Source organism: Mus pahari, chromosome 1, assembly GCF_900095145.1.
Source record: "Mus pahari chromosome 1, PAHARI_EIJ_v1.1, whole genome shotgun sequence".
Taxonomy (NCBI): domain Eukaryota; kingdom Metazoa; phylum Chordata; class Mammalia; order Rodentia; family Muridae; genus Mus; species Mus pahari.
The window spans coordinates 153,249,524-153,264,039 of NC_034590.1; the positions used below are offsets into that span (position 1 = coordinate 153,249,524).

The window sequence follows — 14,516 nt, forward strand, 5'->3', positions numbered from 1 at the left end:
AGAGAGAGAGAGAGAGAGAGAGAGCTCAATAGAGCAGATTCTTTATCTGTCAAGGATAAATTTTATAATAAATTTTATAATACCACAGAAGTACAGATTACCTAGATTTAGAAGTTTGATTACTTTCTTCAAACTAGCTTTATTTCAAAGAAGGAGCTGTTGAAAGAGCCTGGAACCACAGCACTTGGGAGGTAGAGTCAGGACAATCATGAGTTCAAGACCAGCTTCAGCTACAGATTGAATTCCATGCCAGCTGGGGTTACAGGAGACCTTGTTTCAAAAAATGAAGAGGAAAAAAAAAAGGAGGATGAAGAAAAGAAGGAGGAAGAGGAGGAGGATGAGGAGGAGGAACTAACTTTTCCACCGTTCTGACATTCTTTTCTCTATACTTGAAAAACAAAAATGAAGCCGGGTAGTGGTGGTGCATGACTTTAATCCCAGTACTTGGGAGGCAGAGGCAGGCAAATCTCTGAGTTTGAGGCCAGCCTGGTCTACAGAGTGAGTTCCAGGATAGCCAGGCCTGAATAGAGAAACCCTGTTTTCTCTAACAAACAAAAACAAACAAATAAACAAAAAATGAAGCCAACTCTCTCTCTTTTTTAAAGATTTATTTATTTTATGTATATGAGTACACTGTTGCTGTCTTCAGACACACCAGAAGAGTGCATCAAGCCGGGGCGTGGTGGCGCACGCCTTTAATCCCAGCACTCAAGAGGCAGAGGCAGGCGGATTTCTGAGTTCAAAGCCGGCCTGGTCTGCAAAGTGAGTTCCAGGATAGCCAGGAATACACAGAGAAACCCTGTCTCAGAAAAAAAAGAAAGAAAGAAAGAAAGAAAGAAAGAAAGAAAGAAAGAAAGAAAGAAAGAAAGAAAAAAGAAGAAGAAGAGGGCATCAGATCCCATTACAGATGGTTGTGAGCTACCATGGGGTTGCTGGGAACTGAACCCAGGACCGCTGGAAGAGCAGCCAGTGTTTTTTGTTTGTTGGTTTGTTTGTTTGTTTTTGTTTTTGGAGACAGGGGTTCTCTGTGTAGCCCTGGCTGTCTTGGAACTCACTCTGTAGACCAGGCTGGCCTTGAACTCAGAAATCTGCCTGTCTCTGCCTCCCAAGTGCTGGGATTAAAGGCATACACCACCACACCTGGCTGCAGTCAGTGTTCTTAACTGCTGATCCATCTCTACAGCCCCCTAACTCCCTTTTTAAATATTTAAAGTTGCATTTATTTATTTAGTTGGGGGAGGGTGGTGAAGTCCAAGGATAACCTGTAGGGATCTTTTCTTTCCTCCAAGGTTCCTGAGGACTGGACTCAGGTAGCCAATCTCAGTGGAAAGCATTCTTTTCCTCTTCAGCATCTTACAGGCTATCCAACTCTCCTTTTAAACTGTTTAAATGTGTATGAATGTTTCACCTGCATATATGCCTATGTACCACCTGTGTCACTGTGCACATGGAGGCCAGAAGAGGGTGTTAGTATCCTCTGGATGTGGAGTTAGTTACCAATGGTTGTGGAGTGCTGGGAACCAAGCCCTGGTCTTTCAGAAGAGCAGCCGGTGCTCTTAAGTTGTGAGCTCTTTTTTGTTGTTGTTGTTGTTGATTTGTTTGTTTGTTTGTTTTGGTTTTTCGAAACAGGGTTTCTCTGTATAGCCCTGGCTGTCCTGGAACTCACTCTGTAGACCAGGCTGGCCTCGAACTCAGAAATCCACCTGCCTCTGCCTCCCAAGTGCTGGGATTAAAGGCGTGCACCACCATGCCCATCAAGTTGTGAGCTCTTAAGTCTTATCATTTTCTTACTTTTGAATTCAGTCTCACCATTTTGTCTCACACTAATTTAGAACTCATGGCCTGCTTGTGGACGTTGTACATCGTGGTGCGCACTAGGCTCCGCACCACGATGTACAACGTCCACAAGCAGGTGTAGCTTTGGCTGTCCTGGAACTCACTCTGTAGACCAGGCTGGCCTCGAACTCATTCACCTGCCTCTGCCTCCCAAGTGCTGGGATTAAAGGCGTGCACCACCATGCCCATCAAGTTGTGAGCTCTTAAGTCTTATCATTTTCTTACTTTTGAATTCAGTCTCACCATTTTGTCTCACACTAATTTAGAACTCATGGATTGGAGCAATCTTCCCAACTCTGCCTCTCTAGCCAAGTGTAAGCCTGGGTTGCCACACTGGGCTCCTGTTCAGTTCTAGAAAGTGGCTGCCTGAACACCAAGACTCTTCAATTCTTCACCGGCCTTGGCGTGTCTGTTCCTAAATGCTTTATGACTAGTTTTAAAGCAAATTTATATTGCACAATTTACATGTTACAAAATTCACTTATTTTAAGTTCTCTCTCTCTCTCATGTGTGTGTGTTCTCTCTCTCTCTCTCTCTCTCTCTCTCTCCCTCGTGTGTGTGTGTGTGTGTGTGTGTGTGTGTGTGTGTGTGTGTGTAATAGAAACTAGGCCACAGAGTTCTGTGTATCAGGCTGGCCTCAAGTTTGCTATTTGGCCAGGAATGATTCTGAACTTGTGATCCTCCTGCCTCTGCCTTCCTAGTGTCGGGGATTACAGATGTGTGTCACCACCCAGGGGTCTGTTGAAGTCCATTTGAAAACGGTCATCAAATTACTGTTAGCTCAGAAGGAAAGCATTCCTGCCATGTGCAAGGCCCTGGATGTAATCCCCAACACTTCAAAAAAAAAAAAATCATTAAATAAATACACTTGACCTAGTGGTTTCCAACTTGTAAGCAAGAGGATTAAAAAGTTCAAGGTTATCCTCAGCTACACAGCCAATCCAAGAGCATACTCAACGCCCTGTCACAAAATAAATAAATATTAAAAAAAAAAAAAACTAATAAAGATTTGGTTAACCATTAATTCAACAATGCTATCTGGAACAGTTAAGATGGCCGAGGCTCTGTTTTCGTATAACCAGCTCACCACTGCCACCCTTTATAGATGACTAGTCTTCATTTGACTACTGAATTCCGTTAACAAGCATTCACTTTCCATATTACAGTTCCTTGCAAAGAGCCAGTAGTCGACTCAGCCCCTAAATGCCCTGGAACCCCAGCCAAGAAACACGAATCTGTGGCCCTTTGCGCTCCAGTTCAGCCATCCACATCAGACAACAGGGTCTCCATCCTCCTTTCCATCTTTGGCAACAACCTTTTCCTAATCGTCACTCCGATTCCTAACCTCACTTCCTCTCCTTTCCATCCTCCTCTGACTCTGGCACCCAAACCTTTAAAAAAAAAAAAGAAAGAAAGAAAGAAAGCCACCGCCTAAACCAAACCACTTGACGTGCTGAGGGGAGTGTGTGGAGGTGTAAGTGTGTGGAAGTGACTGTGTGTGGAAGAAACCAATCGAGTCCCCCAAGGTGTCCATCTTGTGGAATGTCAATTAGGCCCGGCTGAGAGAACCAGAATCAACTTCCCAGTGCATCCTCGCACACAGTAGGCACTCCGATGAGGCTCGGGGGCAGCCAGGCTCTATTCTGTGCCCTGGCCCTGCAGGCTCACTACCGCCAAGGAGACAGCACCCCCCGGCCGCACGCGGTGGTAGGAGCCGCGCGACGTCACCCATTGTTTACAAATCAACCCAAGCCGGCAGCGTTCCGGCTCCCGCGGCTCTGAGGCGCGCGGTGCTACTGCCCGGTGGTCCCCGCCTGGCCCGGCACGGGCCTCCACCCCGCTCTCGCCCCAGCCGCGGCTCGCCGAGCCAGCGGCCAACCGAGCTGCCAGCGACGCCCGCACAGCCGCGGGGGCCCGGGCGGGGGGCCATGCCTTGCCGGAGGGAGGAGGAGGAGGAAGCCGGCGATGAGGCGGAGGGGGAGGAGGACGACGACAGCTTCCTCCTGCTGCAGCAGTCGGTGACTCTGGGCGGCTCGACCGACGTGGACCAACTCATCGTCCAGATCGGCGAGACTCTGCAGCTGGACGCGGCGCACGACCGCCCGGCCTCGCCGTGTCCCGCCCCGGGCCCCCCGCCCCCGCCTCCGCAGGTCCTGGCGGCGCTGCCGGCGGACAAGACCGGGACCCCAGCGAGGAGGCTGCTTCGGCCGACGGGGTCAGCGGAGACCGCGAACCCTGCGCCCCCGGGGGCCGTGCGCTGCTTGCTGGGGGAGCGCGGGCGCGTGCGGGGCCGGTCGGCGCCCTACTGCGTGGCCGAGATCTCCCCCGGCGCCAGCGCGCTGCCCCAGCAGCCGGGCCTTAACGGACCCCCGGGGACCGGCAAACTAAGCACCCCGCAGCCACTGTCCGGCCCGTGCCGCCGGGGTTGGCTCCGGAACGCAGCCGCGTCCCGCCGCTTGCAACAGCGACGCGGATCTCAGCCGGAGACCCGCACTGGCGACGACGACGACGACCCGCACCGGCTCCTGCAGCAGCTCGTGCTCTCGGGAAACCTCATCAAGGAGGCGGTTCGCAGACTTCATTCGCGACGGCTACAGTTACACGCAAAGCTTCCCGCACACCCGTTCCTCGGGCCTCTGTCAGCCCCGGTGCACGAGCCGCCTTCGCCCGGGAGCCCTCGCGCGGCCTGCAGCGACCCTGGCGCTTGCATGGGGAGGGCGCAGCTCAGAACTGGGGACGACCTTCTTGTCCCTGGCAGCTAACAACCTAGGTGGCCACAGCACCAGCATGTAGCCGAGGATCAAGGGATTCACCCAGGGCTTCGCCCAGCCGGAGCTGGTGGTGGACGCGAGCTTTATTTGGAAACGGGAAAATAAGCTAAGGAAGACAGCCGAACTATCGCAGATATTTTCATGGGTAACTGAAATTGAGAGCCCCGAACTGTTTGAAACCCAAGACTTAGGTTTGTTTAAAGCAGATTCTACAGAGTGCACCGCAGGCTGTCAGCAGGACTCCTTTTTTGGCGTGGTTCAACCTGGTCGCTGTAATTCCGCGCAGACTCTCCTGGCCAAGCGGGGACCACGTGGCCACCGTGCATGCTCTCAGGATCGGCTCAGCCTGCTATGGAACGAAGGACGATGATCCCCGTTACTTGCTGTACTTATTCAGGGCTGGTTCCTGACCCACTTTCGGGGAGGGGGAAACAAGAGTGGACTTAATTTCGGGGAACGCCCCTCCCAAATGCCGCACTTGAACATTTAGCGACAGTTAAAAGACCATCTCATCTTTTGCGGTGCTGGTTTCAATGTAAAACATGCGGTACCACGAGAGGACCCTCTTGGGGTTGAATAGAAGTAACCGGTTTTTGTTTTGTTTTGTTTTTTTGTTTTTGTCTGTTCCCTTTTTCTTTCAACGGGTTGCTGTTAGCAGTGTGTTGAGGGAAAGCTGCACCCCACGAGTGTAAGGTGGAGACAGCAGTGAGCTGTGTTGGGCAATGGAAGGGTATGGCGAAGCAAGGAGTGACCCCCTCCTGCCTTCGTAAAGTGTTTTTCAAGCAGACCCATCCCTTTTGGGGCTCAAGGTCACTGTTTCCTGAGTGTGCACGGTGTAGTGGGGCTCCAGCACAGAGACAACCGAATTGCCTTGCTAGGAGGAGAACACACTGTTTTGTAAATGCAGGAGTCCTCTAAGGACGCTCCCGCCACTTCCCTAAGGGGGTGGGGGTGGCGAGTGCTGAGTGTCTGCTTCCCGCCGGAGGCCACCGCCCCCTGCCCCTCCTCCTGGCTTGCAGACAAACTGCCTAGAGACAGTGACCGAGTACCACCTTTCCCCCCCATGGTTCTGCTGCCCTACTCAAGCTGGGGGCCAAGGTAGAGGACTGGGGAGGTTCCACATAATGGGCACTCCAGGGACACAACTTGGGACACAGTCTCACACGGCCGCTTCTAATGGGCTTTCGGGGCCATTTGTAATAACAGCTGCAGTTCCCTGGATAGACAGAGTTGATTTCCTCCTGACCCTCCCCCAGCTGTGCCAGCTGGCCTTTGTAAGGGAGGGAACCCTAGTAGAAAATGTGACCCTCCAAATGGGAAAGCTGCAGGTTTTTCTGCTATTGTGACTCTGAAGTGCTTGGAAACACTGTTCACTCTGAGCTACCGTTTTGTTTTAGTTTTCTGGAGTCAATGGCTTGTTCAGCATCCAGATGTGGCTGTTGACATATCTACACTTCGCACCGGAGTGACTGGAATTGTGGCTGTCCTGATTATAGGATTTTAACTTAACTGAAATAACTGTTTTTGAATAAATGTGTTGGGTTCCCCTCGCACCCCCCCTACACACCCCGCTTTTATTTTGTACTTGCCTGTAGTGGGAAAGATGAACAGAACACATTTCTCTGATCTCCATAAACATGAAAACACTTGAAATCTCTGTCAGCTTGGCTTGAGGCTGGTAATTAGAGGCCTTTGTGTCTGAGCAGCTCAGTAGTTAGACGAGGTCTGTGCAGCTGGGTGTGTGTGTCGGTGCTGGCATGAAATTAAATGAAAGTGAGGTCAGGTTTTGGACCAATCCCATTCAACCTCAGAGCCTTTTGGGTGTCGGGGAGGACACCAGAGAAGTCTGGGAGGCTTAATGCTCCACCTACGCGGACCCAGCTCTTCTGGCATCCCTTACCCCCGTGCGCCCACCTCTTCTGGCGCCCTAACGGGGGCTGTTGACCAGGTGCTACTCGAGATATAAACCCAGTGGTAGGAACACTGGTTGAGATCTTATTAAATGACACCTCTTTGTCCTTAGTACATTTGCTACCATCCTGTCCCGGCGATGACGTAATCGCCCCATTCTGCCCTTTTCTGAAATACTGCAATCTGTTCCCTTAAGGAAGGAAGGAGCTGAGTTGGATAACAAAGGCTGAAGTGGAACAAGGACCTTGGAGAAGTATTGGGACTCCGTGGTTTTTCTATTTCCTCCTCTGTGCCGCACGGACAGTGAGATACAGCTTGCCTGGTGGCAGCCTGGCAAGTACCAGAGAATGGTTGGTAGTAGTCCCTAGCCCACCCTTTCCGGAACTGGCTCTAAGTAGCCAGGTGATGGGGGGGTCCTTGATTTTTTTTTCATTCAACAGAAACCCACTCATTGGAAGCATTGTCTGTCTTGTGTATTAGATGTCAATTTTTCTGATTCAATGGACTATTGTAGCTTAAATCCATCAGACACATAGTCAGAGGGGCAGCTTCCGAACACATCAAGCAGGTCATTTCCCATGAGCAATTATGGGGGACAATTATGGGGACTCTCAGACAAGGAAGGAGCCTCTGTGGTGCGGTGCTGAGATTGTGTGGATGGTGGTCGGAGGCTCTGGTGTGGGCATAGCCCTGAGTTTTTAGTTATGGAGGAACAACTCAGAGGTCTAGGTCTAAGCAGTCCAGGGCTCTCTCTCCATCACCAAGCTATCCATGATCGAAAGCTAATGCACTGAAGAACCAGATTTCTTGGAAGCATTGTAGTTCATTTTTATATTCCAGTACTTGGGGAGCTGAGACAGGAGGATTGGTACAAGTTCCAGGCCAGCGTAGGCTACAGAATGAGAACATATCTATAAATAAATAAACAGCCAGAGCTCACCCAGGACAGGCCTCTCCATAAAGATGAAACAAAGCAGGCTTGGTACATGCTCATAATCCCAGAATAGAATAAGTCAGAATTTATATCAATGATTAATGTTATTAGAACTGTTTGTGTTTGCGTGCACTCAGGCCAGTGGGTTGAACGACAGAGTTCCATGAAAACTGAGCAAGATATACCCAACCGTATTAGACCATTCTATCGATGCTCTATAACCAAAGAATATAGGCAGGACGGAGTGATTCTGAAGTCAGTGGCGAAATCTATCAGTCTAGAAGCCAGATTTTTTTTGGGGGGGCTCCCAGTTCAGGCCTCTTTCCAAGTGCTCCATACCATTATAAAAAGTCCAATTTTGTTTACTAGGCAAAGCCGTGCATAAATGGTACCTCCATGGTTGTCCAAATCGGTGACCTTGACATCAGAACCCTAGAAAACAATGTCCCGACTCCTCAGATGCCTGGCACCCAGGTATGCTGTAACGATTTTGATTTTCTGATAGAGGATGGCCTTCAACTTGCTTCGTACCAGAGGATAACCTTGAACTTCTGATCATCCTACCTCTACTTCCCAAGTACTGGGATTACAGGTGTCACTGAGCCTGGGGTTTGGGCCCAGGGCTTCATGCATCCTAAGCAAGCAGACTTCCAACAGGGCCACCCCTGTAACCATTTCCTTACAAATTATTCTGCATAGCACAAGGACAGCTGGTCACAGAAGATGCCCAGAGAAGATAAAAGACCAAAGCTACAAACTGAATGAAACCACTAAAATTAATCAATTAGCAAGTAAGTGATTTGGATAAAAGAAAGGCACGTGGAACACTCCAAAGCCTGCTGCCCTAAAATCGTTCTAAACCAGACTTAAATGCTCTGAATTCAATTGTTATCCTTTTTTTTTTTTTCTAGTTCTTTTTCCATCTTAGAAGCAGGAACATGGAGTGAAGATCAGACAACACTTTCCTATCCAGCAAAGTCTGTGTTGAACCCTGTGATCCTTTCCTTCCAATCAGAAAAGAGTTGCCTTGGCAACCAAATTACTAACTCAATTAGTGCCCCCTTCCCTTTCCACCAATGCTCAGTAATCACAGAATGTCAGCCCCAGAGAGCTCAGGCTTTACAGGCGGGGGCTCCTGTCTCATCTAGAGATGGAAGTGCACTCTACTGATGCTGTGGACGTTGGTACAGGCAGAGGAAAAACTCTCCTGGGTGGGGCTCCCATGCCTATCTGAAGGGAGTGCAAATGAGCTGTCCTTGTGCCTCCCAGACACAGAAAGCAAGAGCTGGGAGATGCAGGCAGCCCTCTGTGTGCTTTGGGATGGGGTCTACAAGCTCATTATGCCAAAAATTCATCTGCAAAATGGGATTAAGTACAGAGCCTAACTTGCAGAATTGTGGGAGATTTGATAATCCACATGAAGCAAAACGGAAAAACAACTCACTCCTGTAAGCTTGTTTGCTTCCCTCTCCCCCTCTCCCCATTCCCCTCTCCCACCCTCTCCCCCTCTCCCTTCCCCCTCCCCCTCTCCCTTCCCCCTCCCCCTCTCCCAATGTCTCACTCTCCTTCTCTGACGGGGTCTTATGTACCCCAGGTTGACCCTCACTTGCCCCACAGTCAACCCTCACTCTGAATTTCTGATCCTTTTGCCTTTGCCCCCAGCCCCCAGCCCCAAGTGCTGGGATTATATTAGATGGGTTCACCATTATTTTGGACTTGGGAAACTATTATATAAAAGTACAACTTTGGACAGGCAGTGGTGGCATACTCCTTTAATCCAAGGATTTGGGAGGCAGAGACAGGAGGATCTCTGAGTTCAAGAGTGAGTTCCAGGACAGCTAGGGCTACACAGAGAAATCCTTGGGGGGGGGGGGGAGGAAAGAAAAGAAAAGAAAAGAAAAGAAAAGAAAAGAAAAGAAAAGAAAAAAAAAAGCACAACTTTGAGTCTTTTGTGGAAAAGCATGTCTCTTAATGACTACATCAATATTTCTCCTCCTCTCTCTCCCCCCTCCCTTTCTCCCCCTCCCTCTTTCCCCTCCTCCATGGGCTCATGCACTGATTGTATCCTAGAGCTATATGCCATCATTTCCTGATCTCTTTTAAAAGACACAGAGAACCGTGGGCTGGCAAGATGTCTCAGTGGGTAAAGGTGCTTACTGCCATGCCTAACAACCCGAGTTTGATCCCTTAGGCCCACATGGTGGAAAAAGAGAAACAGCTCCCATAAGCTGTCACAACTCTTGTGTGTGCTGTGGCGTGTACATGCCCACACACATACACATATACATAAAATGAATTTTTAAACAAAGAGGCACAGGGAAGCCAGTGAGGAGGTGCACATTTATAACCTCAGTACTTGGGAGCTGGAGGCAGAAGAACAAGTTCAAAGAAACCCTTGACTATAAAACAAGACCCTGTCTCAAATCACAAACCCAAAAGGCACAGAGACCAGGAATCTAGCTCAGGGGTAGCATGGACAAGGCCCTGCCTGGGCCTGACCTCCATCACCTCAAACCTGTCTCCTCTGAGGTCAGATCACAGGATCTCAAACCCTGTCACTGTCTCACAGGAAGGCGTTAAAGGTAGCTGAGCTCAGGACATTATCCAGAAGTCCAGTAAGGCAAGGACAGAGGTCACCAAGCAAGGGAAACAGCTTGTTTGGAACTTGTAGAGCTGGGGCAGGAGGATTATCACCAGCGAAGGTTAGGGTATACAGGGAAGGGAGCCTGGGGCCCAGCTCTTAAGATCCCCTCCTTGTTAGAAAACCCACCCTCTTCAAATTCAATTTCTGTGCTCAGCTGAAGTATGGCTTGCCTGCCTTCTGCACTTCTGTCTATAATTTGTGCTGAGAGAAAAAAAAAATCACTCAATTGTGTCCCAGGAATTATGTCCCAATTCATTCTGTTCCCGGCTTCATCTTCCTTACTGTCATTACAGAGTTATCTCAGGGACTCATGTGTGCATGCCTCCTTCCCAAAGAGATTATATATTCTTTGATGGTGGCGGAATGACAAAATGAAGAACATGTATTCAGCAGATAGTTGAGCCACGTGGCACGGGGAATGGACTAGGGCTGAGGGGACTATTTATGGTCACCCAGATCCATGGCTGGCAACCAGAAACCAGGAGATAAAGGCCCCGGGATGGGTAGGGAAAGGAAAAGACTAGAGACAATTTCAAAAAGAAAGCCCACAGTACAGTACCATGTAGCCATAAAACTCTGTGTCTGAGCCAGACCGCCTGGCTCCTTCCTATAACCCTGAGTAGATTTCTTCACCTCTCTAGTAATAACAAGAGTTCCCACCTGATAAGATTGTTGTGAGACTAGTAAAACCACCCAGGCCCACGCCCAAAACATGGCTGCATTAAATACTACCACTCGGATATTGGTATTCAGTAACTATTTGCAGAGCAAACAAACGGGGGTGGTTCCAACAGCATGCGCGGAACAAGCTAAGGGGGCCTGGAAGCAGACAATGAGCTGAGTTGCCTAGAAGTCTGAAAAAGGACAGACAGAGCCAGAGAGGCAAAAAGAGGAGGTTAGAAATGTGGCTGCGTGACTGTCCAGTAAATGTCAGGCTCTGGGTTTGATACCTGGCAACACAGAACAAAAATCACAAGAGAGGAAATGGTTGAGAAGGATTCCTTGGCCAAGAGAAAAAGCCATGCTTAACTGAAGCTCAGTAGGGGAAGATGGCGAGGGTACAATTAAAGGGAGCTTCTTTGAGGAAACAGGCTCCTGGCAGAGGAAGGAAGAATGGGGTTTCTTGGGACAAGGGAGATGGCTCGAGGGAGGAGCACTGAGATGAGAGAGATGGCTCAGTGGTTAGGAGCACTGACTGTTTTTCCAGAGGACCGGGACCCACATGGCAGCTCACAGCTGTCTGTAACTCCAGTTCCGGGGCTTCTGACAACCTCACACTGACGTACATATAGACAAAACACCAATGCACATAAAAAAATTATTAAAAGAGTAATTTAAAAAGAAAAAGAAAAAAGAATGGGGTTCCTATTGTGGGCAGGGCTCAAGGGGAGGGATTACATGTGGATGGTTCATAGGACAGCGTCCAGGGTTACAAACTGACCGATCACAGAGAATCCCAGGATCTGATCAGGTGGTAAATAAACTTTCTCTATAACCTTTTAGCCTGGGAAAGAAAGTCCAGTGTTTCTGTGAATGAACTGCCTGTAGCTAATGCTACAAAAGAACACAAACTAAAACTGATACCTAGGACGTTTGTAACTGTTTCTCCTTATCGGCTGCCGACTGACTGGCTGGGAGGTGAGCATGGAATCCCAGCTGATAGGCTGCACAGGCAGTTTATTTGATTTATTGATTTGGGTGTGTTACAAAGGCACAAGCAGGTTCTCTCTCTGCTACCTTTGCCCCTTTGCCCTGCCTCTGCTTGTTCCTGTTTAACTGTCAAAATGAGATCTTACAGCCTCATATTGAAAAGGGCTTCTCTGAAAACCCTTTCCCAGACACAGAAGTCACAGTCCCAAGCCCTTCTTTCTTCCCCTTCTTTTATTTTCCCTTAAAATAAATTTGCGTTGTTTTATGTAAGCAAGATAAGCCCTTTCCTCCAAATGCACCTTAAATGTACTTCTTTCTCAGCTGCGATGAGCATGGGAAGAACTACTGGAGCCTGCAAGGTTGGTAAAGACCCTCACTCACTGCCAAGCCTAACAACATGAATCCAATTGGTGGGACCCACATGGTGGAAGGAAAGCACTCTGCATGTTGTTCTCTGGCTTGCATACATGCACATATGTGTACATGCATGTGTGTACACACATACACAAATGAATAAATGTAATGAAAAAAATTTCCAGCCAGGCATGGTGGCATAGGCCTTTAATCCCAGCACTCAGGAGGTAGAGGCAGGCGATTTCTGAGTTTGAGGCCAGGCTGGTCTACAAAGTTCCAGGACAGCCAGGGATACACAGAGAAACCCTGTCTCAAAAAAAAAAAAAAAAAAAAAAAAAAAAAAAAAAGCGTCAAAGACTGGGACTGAAGAGAAGGCTGTATGGTTAAAAGTACTTGTTGTTCTTGCAGAGGATGTGGGTTCAAGTCCTAACACCCACATGATGGCTCACTAACATCTCTAACTGCAGTTCTGGGGAAGTCAGTGTCCTCTCCTGATCGTTGTGGGTACCAGTTTCACACATAGTATACAGACATACACGCTAGCAAAACACCCATACATATAAAATTAAATAAATAAATAAATAAATAAACAAGGGGCTGGAGAGGTGGCTTAGCAAGTAAGAGCACTGACTGCTTTTCCAGAGGTCCTGAGTTCAATTCCCAGCAATCACATGGTGCTCACAACCATCTGTAATGGGAACTGATGCCCTCTTCTGGTGTGTTTGAAGAGAGCAACAGTATACTCATACATAAAATAAATAAATCTTTAAAAATAAATAAATTAAATAAATAAATCTACAACAGAAAGTTCAAGATTATGTTCAAAACTAGTCAGGTGGTGGTGGCACACACCTTTAATCCCAACAGATCTCTAAGTTTGAGGCCAGCCAGATCTACAAAGCTCCCATGACAAATAAATAAATAAATAAATAATAAATTGAAAAAAAAATTGAAAAAATTTTTGAAAAAAAAAAAAAAAAAAAGAATAAAGTTCAAAATAAGTGAATCAAAAAAAAAATCACTACTTAACAATGCTGATAAAGGGGAAATGAACTATTGACCCAGGTCAGTGACCTGGGTTTAGTCCATGTGTCCCAGACATCTGGAGCCTGGGGGCTTTCGAGTAGAGGCAATGTGAACACAGCTGCTCAACCCTTGTGACCCTAACTGTGCGGCTCTCCCTTCAGTATTCTTGGCTTCCCACCCTTGGTTCTACTCCTATTTTCTGTCTGCTTCTGAATGGATTCTCATCTTTGTCCCAGAAACCTGATGACTTTATAAGGTGCTTGGGACGGAGGCTGGCTCTTGGTTAGCGAAATACATTAGCCAGTGTTTTTATTGTTGTTCCTAAAGACCGTTTCCCAGGTTTATCCTCAACTGCTAAATCCTTATCACCCAGCCTTCTCACTGAAGCCCTGGCCATTTGAGACTCTGGGCTGCTGTCCCTGGAACTTCATGAGTCTCCTAATCAACCCTCCCCACCAACAACCCAAGTCACCTGACAGGACTGCTTCTTCTGGTCACTTCCCTAGAGTTGTGGTCCCCCTGGCTCAGTATTATCAGGGGAGCTTAGGCACCAGTCCTTTCAGAAGAGAGGAGCCATTTCAACCCTACCTCTCCACACCATTCTGTGGCCATCATTCCGTCGTTCTCAGGGACCGAGTGTCCCAGCCAAAGTCACTCCTGGGCTGATTACTAGGAATGGACCATTCCAAGATGCAGTATTTTTAGAAATGGCCTTTGCTTCCTCGGGTGACTTCACTGAGACACTTTCAGGACCTGGGCTGGGCCTAGGGATTCTCTAGCTTTTACAAATCATGGGATCAGTACCAGGAGAATTCAGGTCAAGGCCCAAGCAACCGTAAAGACCATGACCAACCTGGGGGGAGACATCACTCTGAGTAGAAGGGAGGGACTTCCCCATTAGTTTAAAATCCATGTATGCTTTTTTTTTATTTTTAATTTATTATTTATTTATTATATGTGAGTACACTGTAGCTCAGAAGAGGGCATCAAATTTCATTACGGATGGTTGTAAAACCAGCATGTGGTTGCTGGGATTTGAACTCAGGACCTTCGGAAGAGCAGTCGGTGTTCTTTTTGTTTTGTTTTGTTTGTTTTGTTTTGTTTTTCGAGACAAGTTTTCTCTATGTAGCCCTGGCTGTCCTGGAACTCACTTTGTAGACCAGGCTGGCCTCGAACTCAGAAATCCGTCTACCTCTGCCTCCCGAGTGCTGGGATTAAAGGTATGCGCCACAACGCCTCGCTCAGTCGGTGTTTTTTTTTTTTTTTTTAAAGATAGTTCTTTTTTTTTTTTTAATTTTTTTTTTAAGATTTATTTATTTATTATATGTAAGTACACTGTAGCTGTCTTCAGACACTCCAGAAGAGGGCGTCAGATCTTGTTACAGATGGT

The 14,516-nt window shown here is 48.0% G+C and overlaps 1 protein-coding gene across 1 annotated transcript; it reads left to right on the top strand.

The window, feature by feature from the left end:
- The first annotated feature begins 3,601 nt into the window (after positions 1-3,601).
- On the top strand, positions 3,602-6,193 carry Frat1 (FRAT regulator of WNT signaling pathway 1). The gene has a single exon (XM_021208755.2). The coding sequence runs from the start codon at positions 3,765-3,767 to the stop codon at positions 4,596-4,598; it is 834 nt and encodes a 277-aa protein (XP_021064414.1). The 5' UTR covers positions 3,602-3,764; the 3' UTR covers positions 4,599-6,193.
- The last annotated feature ends 8,323 nt before the right edge of the window (positions 6,194-14,516 follow it).

Coding starts and splice junctions, on each gene's coding strand:
- Frat1 (XM_021208755.2), top strand. CDS start 3,765: ATGCCTTGCCGGAGGGAGGAGGAGGAGGAAGCCGGCGATGAGGCGGAG.